This window comes from Rhamphochromis sp. 'chilingali', assembly GCF_963969265.1.
Source record: "Rhamphochromis sp. 'chilingali' genome assembly, chromosome: 21".
In the NCBI taxonomy this organism is placed as follows: Eukaryota; Metazoa; Chordata; class Actinopteri; order Cichliformes; family Cichlidae; genus Rhamphochromis; species Rhamphochromis sp. 'chilingali'.
The window spans coordinates 10,030,835-10,048,007 of NC_137949.1; the positions used below are offsets into that span (position 1 = coordinate 10,030,835).

General features: G+C 49.8%; 1 protein-coding gene across 1 annotated transcript in view; it reads left to right on the forward strand.

Annotated features, from left to right (window-relative positions):
* Window positions 1-17,173, forward strand: part of rin3 (Ras and Rab interactor 3) — a 31,291-nt gene that overhangs the window by 10,370 nt on the left and 3,748 nt on the right. Inside the window, exons 6-12 of the mRNA XM_080870351.1 lie at window positions 5,077-6,115; window positions 7,323-7,503; window positions 7,598-7,769; window positions 7,937-8,058; window positions 8,239-8,425; window positions 8,710-8,841; window positions 8,925-9,091. Coding sequence (XP_080726477.1) covers window positions 5,077-6,115; window positions 7,323-7,503; window positions 7,598-7,769; window positions 7,937-8,058; window positions 8,239-8,425; window positions 8,710-8,841; window positions 8,925-9,091 — 2,000 coding nt within the window. The remainder of the gene's footprint in view (window positions 1-5,076; window positions 6,116-7,322; window positions 7,504-7,597; window positions 7,770-7,936; window positions 8,059-8,238; window positions 8,426-8,709; window positions 8,842-8,924; window positions 9,092-17,173) is intronic.

Below are 17,173 nucleotides of genomic sequence, written 5' to 3' on the forward strand. Positions count from 1 at the left end.
GTTATTAAAGTTGTCAAATTATCACTGAGGCAAACATCAGCATTCACCATACAGTGTAAATGTATGCTATGTCTTCTGATGATGCTGCCTAAGGGAAGCATGTATAATGTAAACAGAATTGGTCCTAGCACTGAACCCTGTGGAACTCCATAATTAACCTCAGTGTGTGAAGAGGACTCTCCATTTACATGAACAAATTGGAGTCTATTAGATAGATATGATACAAACCACTGCAGTGCAGTACCTGTAATACCTACAGCATGTTCTAATCGCTCTAATAGGATATTATGGTCGACAGTATCGAATGCTGCACTGAGGTCTAGCAGGACAAGCACAGAGATGAGTCCACTGTCAGAGGCCATAAGAAGATCATTTGTAACCTTCACTAAAGCTGTTTCTGTGCTGTGATGAGCTCTGAAACCTGACTGAAACTCTTCAAATAAGTCTGTGAAGGTTCTCAGTCATCCAGGTCATTGTAGTCAAAGGAGCTTGCAAAGAAAAGCGTCTGGACTTCTATAAGTTGCTTGAAGACGTTTCACCTCTCATCTGAGAAGCTTCTTCAGTTCTAAGGTCAAATGGTGGAGAGTCCCAGATATAAACCTAGTGGGAGTAACCCCCCACAGAGGGACAAAAGGACCCCCTGATGATCCTCTAATCGCCTGAGCCAAGGTGTGAAACTGGGTGTGGGTCCCAATCAGCCAGAGTTTCGGGTGAGCTCATTGCGAAACCTGGCCCCACCTTATCATGCGAATTCCTGAGGTCAGATGGCCCAGGATGTGAGTGGGCGTTAAGGCGTCTGGGAAGGGATCTCAAAACTGGATTATAGATGGCAGAGAGTTGGTGTCGTAAACCCCCGCCTCTGTTCAAAGATGGTCGCTCACAGTGGACATAGATGGCTTCTTTCACTCCTCTTTCAAACCATCTGTCCTCTCTGTCCAAAATGTGAACATTGGCATCCTCGAAAGAGTGACCTTTGACCTTAAGATGCAGATGGACTGCTGAGTCTTGTCCTGTGGAGGTGGCTCTTCTGTGTTGTGCCATGCGCTTGTGAAGTGGCTGTTTGGTCTCTCCAATGTCTTTTCTGTGCCTCTTTGCTGACTTTAAAGTCAGCAAAGAGGCACAGAAAAGAAGACCAGACACCAGCGAGGGAGGATAAGAAGGACAGACGCAACAACATTGTCATCCCCTATGTAGCCGGTGTATTAGAGAAACTCAGGAGAGTTTTCTCCAAGCATGACATCCCAGTGTATTTCAGACCCAGCAACACGCTCAGACAGAAACTGGTTCACCTGAAAGACAAAACGCCAAAACACAAACGTAACAATGTGGTGTATGCTGTACAGTGCAGCGAGGAATGCCCAGACCTCTACATTGGAGAGACCAAACAGCCACTTCACAAGCGCATGGCACAACACAGAAGAGCCACCTCCACAGGACAAGACTCAGCAGTCCATCTGCATCTTAAGGATAAAGGTCACTCTTTCGAGGATGCCAATGTTCACATTTTGGACAGAGAGGACAGATGGTTTGAAAGAGGAGTGAAAGAAGCCATCTATGTCCACTGTGAGCGACCATCTTTGAACAGAGGCGGGGGTTTACGACACCAACTCTCTGCCATCTATAATCCAGTTTTGAGATCCCTTCCCAGACGCCTTAACGCCCACTCACATCCTGGGCCATCTGACCTCAGGAATTCGCATGATAAGGTGGGGCCAGGTTTCGCAATGAGCTCACCCGAAACTCTGGCTGATTGGGACCCACACCCAGTTTCACACCTTGGCTCAGGCGATTAGAGGATCATCAGGGGGTCCTTTTGTCCCTCTGTGGGGGGTTACTCCCACTAGGTTTATATCTGGGACTCTCCACCATTTGACCTTAGAACTGAAGAAGCTTCTCGGATGAGAGGTGAAACGTCTTCAAGCAACTTATAGAAGTCCAGACGCTTTTCTTTGCAAGCTCCTTTGACCTCTTCAAATAAGCCATTCCTCTGCAGATGATCTGTTAGCTGTTTGACAACTACTCTTTCAAGGATGTTTGATATGAAAGGAAGGTTGGAGATTGGCCTATAATTAGCTAAGACTGCTGGGTCTAGAGATGCTTTTTAAGTAAAGGTTTAACTACAGCCAGCTTGAAGGCCTGTGGTACATAGCTGATTATTAGAGATTATTATTATTATTAGTAGTATTATTATTAGAGATAGATAGAGAGTCTAACTTAACATCAATGGTACTAAGAGTAGCTGTAGATAATATTACATCTGTGGGATGATTATTGGTCATTTTTTTCTCTAATGATAAAAATTTTATTTGTGAAGAAGTTCATGAAGTCATTACTAGTTAACGTTAAAGGGATTGTTGGCTCAAAAGAGCTCTGACTTTTTGTCAGCCTGGCTACAGTGCTGAAGAGAAACCTGGGGTTGTTCTTATTTTCTTCAATCAGTGATGAATAGTATTTAAATGTTCTGGCTTTGCGGAGGGCTTTCTTATAAAGCAGCAAACTATTTCTCCAGGCTAAATGATGATCCTCTAAATTTGTGACACGCCATTTCCTCTCCAGATTACGAGTCATCTGCTTTAGGGTACGTGTTTGAGAATTATACCACGGAGTCAGGTACTTCTGATTAGAGACCTTAGTTTTCACAGGAGCTACAGTATCCAGAGTCGTACGTAGTGAGGAGGTGAAATTATTAACAAGATGATCGACCTCTGTTGGAGTAGCGTTCAGATAGCTGCTCTGCTCTGTGTTGGTACAGGGCATTGAAGATGATAACAGTGGGTGGATTATATTCTTAAACTTAGTTACAGCACTTTCAGAAAGACATCTACTGTGATAAAGTCTACTCTTCACTGCTGTGTAATCAAATATTGTAAAAGTAAATGTTATCAGGAAATGATCAGACAGGAGAGGGTTTTCAGGAAACACCGTTAAATGTTCAGTTTCTATGCCATATCTTAAAACAAGGTCTAGAGTGTGATTAAAGTGGTGGGTGGGTTCTTTTACAGTTTGAGAGAAGGCAATTGAGTCTAATAACAGATTAAATGCCATGTTGAGGCTGTCATTTTTAGCATCTACATGGACCCACAATAATTATTTTATCTGAGCTCAGAACTAAATCAGATAAAAAGTCTGAGAAATCAGAGAGAAACTCTGTGTAAGGCCCAGGTGGACGATAGATGATAACAAGTAAGACTGGTTTCTGAGTTTACAGCTGGGGTGGACGAGGCGAAGCATCAAGCTTTCAAATGAATTAAAAAGTGTCTGGGTCTTTGGTTGATTAATAGGCTGGTGTGAAAAATTGCTGCCACACCGCCCCCTCGGCCTGGGCTTCGAGATTTCTGGTAGTTAGAATGACTCGGGGGTGTTGATTCATTTAAACTAACATAATCATCCTGCTGCAACCAGGTTTCGGTAAGGCAGAGTAAATCAATTTGTTGATCAATTATTAAGTCATGTACTAACAGAGACTTGGAGGAGAGAGACCTAATATTTAATCATCCACATTTCACTGTTTTACTCTTTGGTTCAGATGTGGATACTGTATTGTTCTTTCTTTGTGATTGTTTATGTTTAAGTTGTTTGTTGCTGGTTTTTAGTTTGTTTTTTGTCTGTTTGGGAGCTGACACAGTCTCTATGGAGATGGGTTTTGGGGGGGGGGGGGGGGGGGGGTAGCAGGAGGAGAGAAGCTGCAGAGAGGCGTGTAAGACTGCAACTCTGCTTCCTAGTCCCAACTCAGGATAATCATATTTTGGGGGGTTTAATAAATTTGTCCATATTTCTAGAAATGAGAGCTGCTCCATCCAAAGTGGGATGGATGCCGTCTCTCCTAACAAGACCAGGTTTCCTCCAGAAGGTTTGCCAATTATCTATGAAGCCCACATCGTTTCTGGGACACCACTCAGACAGCCAGCAATTTAAGGAGAACATGCGGCTAAACATGTCACTCCTGGTCTGATTGGGGAGGGGACCAGAGAAAACTACATTGTTTTGGCAAAGTTGCACACGGATTCAATATTGATGTTAGTGACCTCCGATTGACGTAACCAGGTGTCATTACTGCCAACGTGAATTATGATTTTACTGAATTTATATTTAACCTTAGCCAGCAGTTTTAAATTTCCCTCAATGTCGCCTGCTCTGGCCCCTGGAAGACAATTGACTATGGTTGCTGGTGTCTCTAGCTTCACATGTCTGAGAACAGAATCACCAATTACCAGAGTTTGACCCCCGGCGGGTGTGTCGCAGAATGGGGAAAAATGGTTTAAGACTATGCTTCCTCCTCACCGTCACCCAGCCGCCCCCTTTCCCCAGCTGCTTGGGGTCTGCCGGGGAACAGCTAGCAGGGCCTACGCTATCTTCGGCTGCACCAGCTACAAGGGCCTGGCTAGCTACGGGTGAATGATGGGTGCAAAGCCGGGTCTCCAATTCAGTAATCCTGGCCTCCAGAGCTGCAAATATGCTGCATTTATTACAAGTATCATTACTGCTAAAGGAGGCCGAGGAGTAACTAAACATCTGACACAATGAGCAAGAAAGTGCAGGAGGGACAGGTGAAGTAGCATTGGTGCTAACGAGTCGGCTATGAGCTAAGCTAAGCTAGCAAGACCCCAAAGACACAGTGAGTGAATACTGTTAATAAAATTAGCAGGTGAATCAAAAGAGAGTGTGCTTTGGATAACGCTCGGCAAACAATCCTCTCACCGCAACCAATCACAGCAGATGGCCCCGCCCCTCCCTGAGCCTGGTTCTGCTGGAGGTTTCTTCCTGTTAAAAGGGAGTTTTTCCTTCAAAGTGCTTGCTCATAGGGGGTCATATGATTGTTGGGTTTTTCTCTGTATGTACTATTGTAGGGTCTACCTTACAATAATACAGCACCTTGAGGCAACTTGCTGTGATTTGGTGCTGTATAAAAAAATTGTTTTGCATTGTGTTACACAAGAAATAAGTTTTCCTACGCTTTTAATGAAGCTTTTAGATATGCTACACAAAAACACCACTGTGTTGTAACAGGAAGAGGAAGTGATGATAATGATGGTGATGAAATCATGTAAATGGGAGTAACTCTTCTTCGCGTTGCAGATTTCTGGACGTCTGACCTGAACCGGCGAGCTGAGAATCAGGACCTGATGTTGGATCAGACCCACATGTATCTGTACGTGAACTCTGTTCCTGTGGAGGAGCGGCCCAGAGACACGAGCAAAGACCTGAGCCCCTCCTCCTCCACATCCAAACACAACATCAGCACCAATCAGAGCATCACCTCCTCCCTGCACAACGGAGAAGCCTCACAGAAGCCTAGCACGCAGGACAAAGGTCAAACCATAACAAGTTTTGAGCTTAAATATAAGCGCCCCCCACCCCGCCCCCCCAGTCTGGGCTCAGGGGCCGGGATGGGCCTCCTCTTCTCCCCTCCTCCCCCCTCGCCTGAGCCGCTGTCTTCTGCAACTCCTGAAGCTGAGAGAAAAGAGGAAGGAAGGGGAGGAGTAGTGGAGAGAGAAGGGAGGAAGTCAGCGTTGACATCACCTCACCCGTCGAGGCCTCCCATCCCCCCGCAGGGCCGAGCTGCTCCCCCTCTGCCTCCTGCTCCTCTCTGTCGCACCTCTCCCTGCAGAAAAAGCTCTGAGCGAGAGGCTGGAGAAGGGACAGAGAGAGAGAAGGGACAAAATGCTGCAAAGAAAGCCGACAGAGAGGAGGGAGGAGAGCAGGGGGAGAAAAGGAGAAGTAAATCAGGTCTGCTGTTTGAGCAGGACAGCAAGGACCAGCACCAAGCGGCGGCGGAGGAGGAGGAGAAGGAGGGAGAAGGACAAGGCAAGGAGGAGGAGAAGGAGGACAAAGTGAGAGCCAGCCCACCGTGCCCCCCGCCGGGAAAGAAACCGTCCCGCCCAGTACCTCCACCGAGGAGGAAACCCACCTCACCCGACTCACCTGCGTCCCAGCACGTAGGAGCCAATCAGAGCGCTCCAATCAAAGTGCCCCTTCCATCCCCAGCACGGCGGCCGGATGTGTCGCTGTACTCGCCACAGGGGGGCGCTATTCTGGCAACCCAGCCCGACTCCAGCTCCACCAGCAGCACAGAAGAAGACATAGAGCTGAACCAGGAACTGGAGCAAAACCACAGGTACGCCTGAGCCCATCACCTGGGCCTGGCTGCATGCCTCCTACTGGTCACTGATGGAACTGCAACAAAAACAAAAGCATTTTCCCCGCAGACAGCAAACGTTAAAAACAAATCAGTTTCACTCTGTCGTGCATTTTGAGTTTAACCACTAACTGTTCCTCTGGGCCATCATTTACCGCCTCTTTCTCAGACCCCGCCTACATCCACCTGTGCACATGCACAGGTCATGGAGATCAGGAGGTCAGACAGGTGGCTGTGCCAGATGTTGCAAGTTTATGGTTCTGGAAGTTTTGGATCATAAATCTGTTCTCTGTCAAAATAAAACTTTGCTTTTATTGCGCTGGTTTGGTTTAAGCTTAAAGTTCAAAGTCCAAACAGGATGAGAACCACATGCTGTGATTTATTCCACTGCCATGTAGAGTGGGTCTTAAACCGGACAGTAACCAGGCTGTGGCTGATATCAGCACAGCCAGACACCCAGAGGCTAGGCCAGCCGGGTCCATGGACTCGGCTGATAACACCAAGGTCAACTATTATCATCATGCAGTCAAGCTTCAATAGGCCAAAATGAAACTGCATTTACTATCTGGGTTTTGCACACAGCGCAGCCTCTGCTGACTGCACGGCGGGTGACTGCATGTTTACAGCTAACATCAGGAAGCAGAGGGTCCCAGCGCAGACCCCTGCTGCACACCACATCTGATCAGCGAAGCACAAAAACCTGCAGATACTTCTGAACAGGCTGAAGAACGAGATTAGCAACAAACATCCACCTTAAATGCAGCTGCAGCAGCTACAGATTTACAAGAATGTTGTGATAGAGTGGAGAGATGAGGCTTCCTCAGCTGGTCATCCTGTGGTTTCAGATTTTGTGCAGCTCCTTTCAGACCACAGCAGACTTTACGCGACATTTTTAACACGTTCTGAAACACTTCCGATCCCCCCGACAGACTCATGGTCTCAGGTTCTCAGGCTGCACACCTCTCTGTAAAGCTGACATCATCAAAGCTTCTGAGGTCAGTGTGGAAACCTATAAACACCACTCCTCTGTGCAGGATGTCTCAGTAAGGACTGGAGCTCGTAGTCTGCTGCACCATCATGCTGGTCAAAAGGAAATCGCAGTAAAGTGCAGAAAGTTTGTTCATGCAAGCGTCAGGTGTCGCACAGATACGGTGAGCTCAAACTAAAGGCTTTGCTTTCTTTCCAGCCGCCTGGCAGAGAGTCGCAGCCCCAAAGCAGCCGTCAGACGAACCTCCACCACTGTGATGTTGGACAAAGCCCGCTACCGTTTGTCAACCGTCCTCACCGGGCTCATCAGTCACGAGCGCCGCCTCACGCAGCGCATTGTGGAGCTCGCCAGGGACCCTTTCAGCTACTTTGGCAACTTGGTGAGTGCGCAGAGGCGGAAGCCTTCCACCCAAACCCTCAGCTCAGCCACGCGCCGCCTGGATGCCACGTCATGTGACCAGTCTGTGTGTTTAGGTGAAAGAGCACCGCGCCTTCACCCTGGAGACGATGTCGAGCCACTCGTCCTCCACTGAGATGCTGCAGGAGATCCGACAGATGATGACTCAGCTGAAGAGCTACCTGCTGCAGAGCACGGAGCTGCAGGCCATGCTGGAGCCGCAGCACCAGTACATGCAGGACAAACTCGGTAACTCACAGCTTTTTATTTTTAGACTGCATTATGTGGAGGTCACACGGGGAAGTTTGAGCTCAGTCATTTCCTCGAACATCGCACAACGTCATCGTTTCTGTGGTTACGAAGAAATAAACGGTGACGTCAGCCGTTCTACTTTAACTCTGATCTTGTGCCTGCAGAGAGCATTGTGGAAGCTGCTCTGTGTAAGAGTGTCCTGAAGCCCTTGAAGGAGTCCATCTATCAGAGGCTGGAGAAGCTGCACACGGGCAACGGCGGCCTCAAACAGCTGGCCCAGAACCAGGTGGTGCAGCGAGCTGCCTCCATGAAATAAAACCTCGACCGTCACTCTTTTCTTTGAATTTTTAAAGTTTTTCACCTGTTTTTATCCTTCATGCATGCACCTGCAGGCCTGCTGCAGTCCCTGCGCAGCAGCAGGAGCGTCCTCTGCGATGCTGATGGTGTTTGTGTTCTTGTGTGTCAGTCTGTAGTCCTCGGCAGCACCACCACGGCGTTAGGAATTACCACGGCTGTCCCTGAGGCCTCGTCTATGGAGAAGATCAGCATCAAACTAAACAACCTCCATCAGGAGTATTCTCCTCAGAAGAAGATCGAGCAGCTGTTGAAGGCCTGCAAGATCATCTACGACTCCATGTCTATCAGCTGTCCAGGTCAGCATCGCCAGCTGTGCTTTAAGCCCCGCCCCCACATTATTAAACTACATGTACAGGAAAAAGTGCAGATTAATAAATATCTGGAGGTCAGCGTATAGTTATGTACCCTGCGGTTATCGAGCCTCAATCGCTCTGTTTCAAAACTGAGCCTGGTGAGCGAGGCGTGGAGTAACAAACATGCGACTGAGGCGCATCAGTGCGAACCAGCTGTGGAGAGCAGAGTAGCCCCCTGCTGACTGTAAGAATAAAGTGCAGGTTTAGATTTCCCTTTGTCCCTGCAGGGCGGTCCCATGGCGCTGATGATTTCCTGCCTGTGATGATGTACGTCCTGGCCCGGTCCAACCTGTGCGCCCTGCAGCTGGATGTAGAGTACATGATGGAGCTGATGGACCCGTCGCTAACGCTGGGAGAAGGTGCCAACCCACGCCGAAAATACTCACACACACTCATCTGTGTGCTGATCATGTCACTGAAATCACTGAGTGTGTGTGTGCAGGTTCCTATTACCTGACCACCACCTACGGGGCGCTGGAGCACATTAAGACATTTGACCAGCAGAGGTCAGCGACGCGCCAGCTCAGCAGAGAGGTCCAGGACTCGATCCACCGCTGGGAGAGACGGCGCACATTCAACCAGGAGCGCACGTCTCAGGGATCAATACGGGTATACACACACACACAGAGTAATATTTGTTTTAAAAAAAAAATACAATTACACAAACTGAAAATTTCAGTTTTAAAAAACTGAAATAAAATAAAATGATAGAGGCTTATCCTTCGTTTTGTTGTTGTTGAATAAGTAAAGTTTCCTGCCTGATGAGACGTTTATGAACTTGACTCTGCTTTCTAAAAGTTCATATTGTAATATTTGCACTGATATCTTAAATCTTGCCTCACAAATACAATATTCATTGAAATCATCTAAAACGAAAAAAACTAAAGTCTTAAACAAAGTAAAAGTAAATAGAATGAAAACAAAAGTGAAAAATCTATAAGAACTCTAATCAAGCAAATACGACTGTGTTTGTGTAATCAGAATACTCAAATAAAACACAGCACGTGACAGCCTATCACTGAGCCAACACACTGAGACAGACAGCCAATCACATTCTTTTTTTTTTTGGCCTGTCCCATTTGGTTCTTTAGCCGTCAGAATTGTTGTCTGAGGACCAACAAGGATACCCAATGGATTTATTTTGCCAAATGGATCATCGTGGCATTGCCATATTGGTCCATTTGATCGACCTTTGTTTTTATTATTTATTTTATTTTATTTTCAGTTGTTACAGACGGGACAGACATGAGTGACAGATAGGAAAAGGAGAAAGAAAGAGGAAGGAAATGAAAAACAGAAGGGGAGAGGGACAGTGAGAAAGGGAAAAAAATAATAATAAAATAAAATAAAATCTCCTGGATCACCCATTGAGAGAGAAAGAATAGAAAACAAGCAAAAAAACCAAAGCAACATACACTCAACAAAAATATATTTGTTACTGCTCCCATTCCCCATGGGATGGACGTAGAGACCTAAAATTCATTCCAGATACACAATATAACCATCCCTCCCAAACAGTGGTCACAAATCAGTCCAAATGTGTGGTAGTGGGCACATCTGCTATATTGAGATAATCCATCCCACCTCACAGGTGTGCCACATCAGGATGCTGATCTGACATCATGAGTAGTGCACAGGTGTACCTCAGACTGCCCACAACAAAAGGCCACCCTGGAATGTGCAGTTTTTTGCGCTATTGGGGGTCTGGGGACCCAGAACCAGTCAGTATCTGGTGTGACCACCATTTGCCTCATGCAGTGCAACACATCGTCGCATGGAGTCTATCAGATTGTCAATTGTGGCCTGTGGAATGTTGGTCCACTCCTCTTCAATGGCTGTGCGAGGTTGTTGGATATTCGTGGGAACTGGTACACGCTGTCGTATACGCCGGTCAAGCACATCCCGAACATGCTCAATGGGTGACATGTCCGGTGAGTATGCTGGCCATGCAAGAACTGGGACATTCTCAGCTGCCATCTGCCCTGAACAATGTGAACCATGATTCATCCGTGAAGCGCACACCTCTCCAACGTGCCAGACGCCATCGAATGTGAGCATTTGCCCACACAAGTCTGTTACGGCGACGAGCTGGAGTCAGGTCAAGACCCCGATGAGGACGACGGGCATGCAGTTGAGCGTCCCTGAGACTGTTTCTGACAGTTTGTGCAGAAATTGTTTGGTTGTGCAAACCAATTGTTCCAGCAGCTGTCTGGGTGGCTGGTCTCAGACGATCTTGGAGGTGAACCTGCTGGATGTGGAGGTCCTGGGCTGGTGTGGTTACACGAGGTCTGCGGTTGTGAGGCCGGTTGGATGTGCTGCCATATTCTCTGAAACGCCTGTGGAGACGGCTTATGGTTGAGAAATGAACATTCAATGCACGGGCGACAGATCTGGTTGACATTCCTGCTGTCAGCATGCCAATTGCACGCTCCCTCATTGCTTGTGGCATCTGTGGCATTTTGCTGTGAGACAAAACTGCACATTCCAGGGTGGCCTTTTGTTGTGGGCAGTCTGAGGTACACCTGTGCATTACTCATGATGTCAGATCAGCATCCTGATGTGGCACACCTGTGAGGTGGGATGGATTATCTCAATATAGCAGATGTGCCCACTACCACACATTTGGACTGATTTGTGACCACTGTTTGGGAGGGATGGTTATATTGTGTATCTGGAATGAATTTTAGGTCTCTACGTCCATCCCATGGGGAATGGGAGCAGTAACAAAGGTGTTGCGTTTATATTTTTGTTGAGTGTACTAAACACAACACCATCGCATTAATCTAGCTAAGTGTAAACAGCAGTAAATACTAAATATTCAATGTTGTTGTGCAGCACGCAGGACAGACAGCGCACAATGTGCTTTGAAGTAGCAGCCAAGAAAGGTGTAATTTAAGTCTACGAGCAGTGAACACCCGTGTGCACACCTGTGTGGATCAGCGCTTGTATTCAAATGGTTTCCACATGTAATGGTCTGCAAGAGGATGTAGAGAGCCATAGCCCCGTGCCCCAGGGCATGAAGCAGGCATGGAGGAGATCCAGGCCCCAGACATCCAGAGGCCCCAGACTGCGAGAGCCCAAGGAGGACCACCGGAGGGGCATCCGTGCCACCTTCATGGGAAGGGCTGAGGATCCCCAGACGAGGCGTCACCCAGTAGCCACCGAGCAGAAGCTAGAGGGGGCTGCACCGGCGTGCCCGCCGGCTCTGCCGGCAGCCAGCTGTGCCAGAGTGAACCGAGCCGCAGGCCCAGAGGCCGGAGGCCTGAGGGCCCCCCGCACCCCGGAGGAGGCCTGACCGAGCAACAGGCGCCAGGCCCCGCCAAGTAGCCACCGGGAGTGAGCTGGTACATACCTGAGCGCCCAGCCCCGGACACCAAGAACCACCAATGCACCGACCCCTGAGGGCATCAGTCACCGGCAGGGAGTGTGGTGAGGGGAGATAGGCCTTGGAGGGCCTGGGAGTTCCCAGAGAGGTAGAGTCTAAGACCCGACCTGACATATAGACACAGACAAACAGGCACACACAGACACAAACATGCATTCCCACCCTCATGCACACATATACAAACACTCAGCACTCACCCAACGTAAGGATTGACATAAATGGACATGTACACACAATCACACTCCCCAAACATACTCTATACCCCGGGTCCAGGTACCCTCGCCCCCAGAGGGGGAAACAGCACCCAGACCCAAGAGATGTTACCCTTCCCCCCGAGGTGGAGGCAAGCAGACCGTCCCAGGCTCCGCAGCAGCAGGGAGGCCAATCGGACAGTCAACATCTCCTCCCAGCCACCCCGCCCCGATGGCCAGTAGAGAACGGGGGTGTGTGAAGACCCCATACCTTCCTCCTCCCGCTCAGGTGTAGTGTTGCTGCGTGTTGCTCTAAAGTGCATTTAAAACAAGGGAGAGCATGGTGCTGCTGCTAGAGAGCAGCGGGTGTTAGCACGGCCCCTCCCGAGAACCCTCAATGTCTACATGGATTTAAAATTGAGAGGTGGGCACCGGCACCAGAGGTAGGTTTGAGTACACAGACCGTCCACTGGACGCCGTTAACGTGCCTACCCTCAAGGCCCTATACAGTGGGGCAAAAAAGTATTTAGTCAGCCACCGATTGTGCAAGTTCCCCCACCTAAAATGATGACAGAGGTCATTAATTTGCACCAGAGGTACACTTCAACTGTGAGAGACAGAATGTGAAAAAAAAATCCATGAATTCACATGGTAGGATTTGTAAAGAATTTATTCGTAAATCAGGGTGGAAAATAACTATTTGGTCAATAACAAAAATACAACTCAATACTTTGTAACATAACCTTTGTTGGCAATAACAGAGGTCAAACGTTTACTATAGGTCTTTACCAGGTTTGCACACACAGTAGCTGGTATTTTGGCCCATTCCTCCATGCAGATCTTCTCGAGAGCAGTGATGTTTTGGGGCTGTCGCCGAGCAACACGGACTTTCAACTCCCGCCACAGATTTTCTATGGGGTTGAGGTCTGGAGACTGGCTAGGCCACTCCAGGACTTTCAAATGCTTCTTACGGAGCCACTCCTTTGTTGCCTGGGCGGTGTGTTTTGGATCATTGCCATGTTGGAAGACCCAGCCTCGTTTCATCTTCAAAGTTCTCACTGATGGAAGGAGTTTTGGCTCAAAATCTCACGATACATGGCCCCATTCATTCTGTCCTTAACACGGATCAGTCGTCCTGTCCCCTTGGCAGAAAAACAGCCCCATAGCATGATGTTTCCACCCCCATGCTTCACAGTAGGTATGGTGTTCTTGGGATGCAACTCAGTATTCTTCTTCCTCCAAACACGACGAGTTGAGTTTATACCAAAAAGTTCTACTTTGGTTTCATCTGACCACATGACATTCTCCCAATCCTCTGCTGTATCATCCATGTGCTCTCTGGCAAACTTCAGACGGGCCTGGACATGCACTGGCTTCAGCAGCGGAACACGTCTGGCACTGCGGGATTTGATTCCCTGCCGTTGTAGTGTGTTACTGATGGTGACCTTTGTTACTTTGGTCCCAGCTCTCTGCAGGTCATTCACCAGGTCCCCCCGTGTGGTTCTGGGATCTTTGCTCACCGTTCTCATGATCATTTTGACCCCACGGGATGAGATCTTGCGTGGAGCCCCAGATCGAGGGAGATTATCAGTGGTCTTGTATGTCTTCCATTTTCTGATGATTGCTCCCACAGTTGATTTTTTCACACCAAGCTGCTTGCCTATTGTAGATTCACTCTTCCCAGTCTGGTGCAGGTCTACAATACTTTTCCTGGTGTCCTTCGAAAGCTCTTTGGTCTTGGCCATGGCGGAGTTTGGAGTCTGACTGTTTGAGGCTGTGGACAGGTGTCTTTTATACAGATGATGAGTTCAAACAGGTGCCATTCATACAGGTAACGAGTGGGGGACAGAAAAGCTTCTTACAGAAGACGTTACAGGTCTGTGAGAGCCAGAGATTTTCCTTGTTTGAGGTGACCAAATACTTATTTTCCACCCTAATTTACGAATAAATTCTTTACAAATCCTACCATGTGAATTCATGGATTTTTTTTTCACATTCTGTCTCTCACAGTTGAAGTGTACCTCTGGTGCAATTTACTGACCTCTGTCATCATTTTAAGTGGGGGAACTTGCACAATCGGTGGCTGACTAAATACTTTTTTGCCCCACTGTATATATGTGTGTGTTATGAGAGTGTAAGTAATGTGGATGTCTAAGTTGTGAGATAAAATTGAGGCACAGGTGGCCAGAAGGGGACAGAGGGGGGGGGAATGTCTCCCCTGCACCCTGGTGAGACACCCGCACCCCAAGGCCCTACCTGTGTGGGTGAGTGTGGTGGAGCGGGAAGAGGGAGGTAGCCGGGGATGGGGAGGAAAAGGAGGCAGGGGAGGATGCCCCTCCCTAGGGCCAGCTCCCCCGCTGACCCCAGTAGGCACCCCCTTCCTCTGGTACCCACCAAGGCAAGCCAATCACATTCAGACCTGCTGACTGCATGTCTGTGGACGGTGGGAGGAGCCACATGTGTCCATCCATCCATCCATCCTCATCCGCTTTGTCCGGGGCCGGGTCGCGGGGGCAGCAGCCTAAGCAAAGAGGCCCAGACCTCCCTCTCCCCATCCACCTCCTCCAGCTTATCCGGGGGAATACCAAGGCGTTCCCAGGCCAGCCGAGAGATATAATCTCTCCAGCGTGTCCTGGGTCTGCCCCGGGGCCTCCTCCCGGTGGGACATGCCTGGAACACCTCACCCAGGAGGCGCCCAGGGGGCATCCTTGTCAGATGCCCGAACCACCTCAGCTGGCTCCTTTCGATGTGGAGCAGCAGCTGCTCTACTCTGAGCCCCTCCCGGATGGCCGAACTTCTCACCCTATCTCTAAGGGAGAGGCCAGCCACCCTTTGGAGGAAGCTCATTTCTGCCGCTTGTATCCGCGATCTCGTTCTTTCGGTCACTACCCACAGCTCGTGGCCATAGGTGAGGGTAGGGACGTAGACCGACCGGTAAATTGAGAGCTTTGCTTTTACACTCAGCTCCATCTTCACCACGACGGACCGGTGCAGCGTCCGCATTACTGCAGCTGCAGCCCCAATCCGTCTGTCGATCTCCGGCTCCCTTCTCCCATCACTCGCGAACAAGACCCCGAGATACTTGAACTCCTCCACTTGGGGCAGGAACTCATCCCCGACCCGGAGTGGGCACTCCACCCTTTTCCGGCTGTGAACCATGGCCTCAGATTTGGAGGTGCTGATCCTCATTCCCACTGCTTCACACTCGGCTGCGAACCGTTCCAGTGCGAGCTGGAGGCCCTCACCCGATGAAGCCAACAGAACCACATCATCCACAAAAATCAGAGATGAGATTCTGAGGCCACCAAAGCGAAAGCCCTCCGCCACTTGGCTGCGCCTAGAAATCCTGTCCATAAAAATTATGAACAGAACCGGTGACAAAGGGCAGCCCTGGCGGAGCCCATCACCCACCGGGAACGAGTCCGACTTATTGCCGGCAATGCGAACCAAGCTCTTGCAACGGTTGTATAGGGATCGAATGGCCCGTAGCAATGGGCCAGACACCCCATATTCCCGCAACACCTCCCACAGGACACCCCGAGGGACACGGTCGAATGCCTTCTCCAAGTCCACAAAAAACATGTAGACTGGTTGGGCAAACTCCCATGCACCCTCAAGTATCCTGGAGAGGATAAAGAGCTGGTCCAGTGTTCCGCGACCAGGACGGAAACCGCATTGTTCCTCCTGTATCCGAGGTTCGACTAACAGACGAACTCTCCGTTCCAGCACCCTGGCATAGACTTTCCCAGGGAGGCTGAGGAGTGTGATCCCCCTGTAGTTGGAACACACCCTCCGGTCCCCTTTCTTAAAGATGGGGACCACCACCCCGGTCTGCCAGTCCACAGGTACTGCCCCTGATCTCCACGCAACATTGCAGAGGCGTGTCAACCAGGACAGCCCTACAACGTCCAGAGCCTTCAGGAACTCGGGGCGGACCTCATCAACACCAGGGGCTCTGCCACCAAGGAGTTGTTTAACTGCCTCAGTGACCTCGCCCCCGGAAATTGGCGGGTCATTCCCCTCATCCCCAGACTCTGCTTCCTCCTCGGAAGACGTGTCAGTGGGATTAAGGAGGTCCTCGAAGTATTCCTTCCACCGCCTGACAATTTTCTCAGTCGACGTCAGCAGCGCTCCGCCAGCACTATACACAGTGCAGGTAGAGCACCGCTTTCCCCTCCTGAGACGTCTGACGGTTTGCCAGAATCTCTTCGAGGCAGTCCGAAAGTCTTTTTCCATGGCCTCTCCGAACTCCTCCCACACCCGAGTTTTTGCTTCAGCCACTGCCCGCTTGGCCTGTCGATACCTGTCGGCTGCCTCCGGAGTCCCACAGGCTAACCAAGCCCGATAGGACTCCTTCTTCAGCCTAGTGGCTCCCTTCACCTCTGGTATCCACCATTTGGTTCAGGGATTACCACCACGGCAGGCACCAACCACCTTGCGGCCGCAGCTCAATGCAGCAGCTTCGGCAATGGAGACGCTGAACATGGTCCATTCGGACTCAATGTCCCCAGTCTCCCTCGGAATGCTGTTGAAGCTCTGCCGGAGGTGTGCGTTGAAGATCTCGCGGACTGGGGCCTCTGCTAGACGTTCCCAGCACACCCTCACTACGCGTTTAGGTGCACCAGGTCTGTCCAGCGTCTTCCCCCGCCACCTGATCCAACTCACCACCAGGTGGTGATCAGTTGACAGCTCAGCCCCTCTCTTTACCCGAGTGTCCAGAACATATTGTCGCAGGTCTGCTGATACGATTACAAAATCGATCATCGACCTACGGCCTAGAGCGTCCTGGTGCCACGTGCACTTATGGACACTCTTATGTTCGAACAGGGTGTTCGTTATGGCCAAACTGTGATTAGCACAGAAGTCCAATAACAGAGCACCGCTCGGGTTCAGATCAGGGAGGCCGTTCCTCCCAATCACGCCCCTCCAGGTCTCGCTGTCGTTACCCACGTGAGCATTGAAGTCTCCCAGCAGGACAACAGAGTCTCCAGGTGGAGCACCCTCCAGCACCACCCCCCCCCCCCCCCCCCCCCAGGGACTCTAAGAAGGCTGGGTACTCTGAACTGCCACTCGGCGCATAAGCGCAGATGACAGTCAGGACCTGTTCCCCGACCC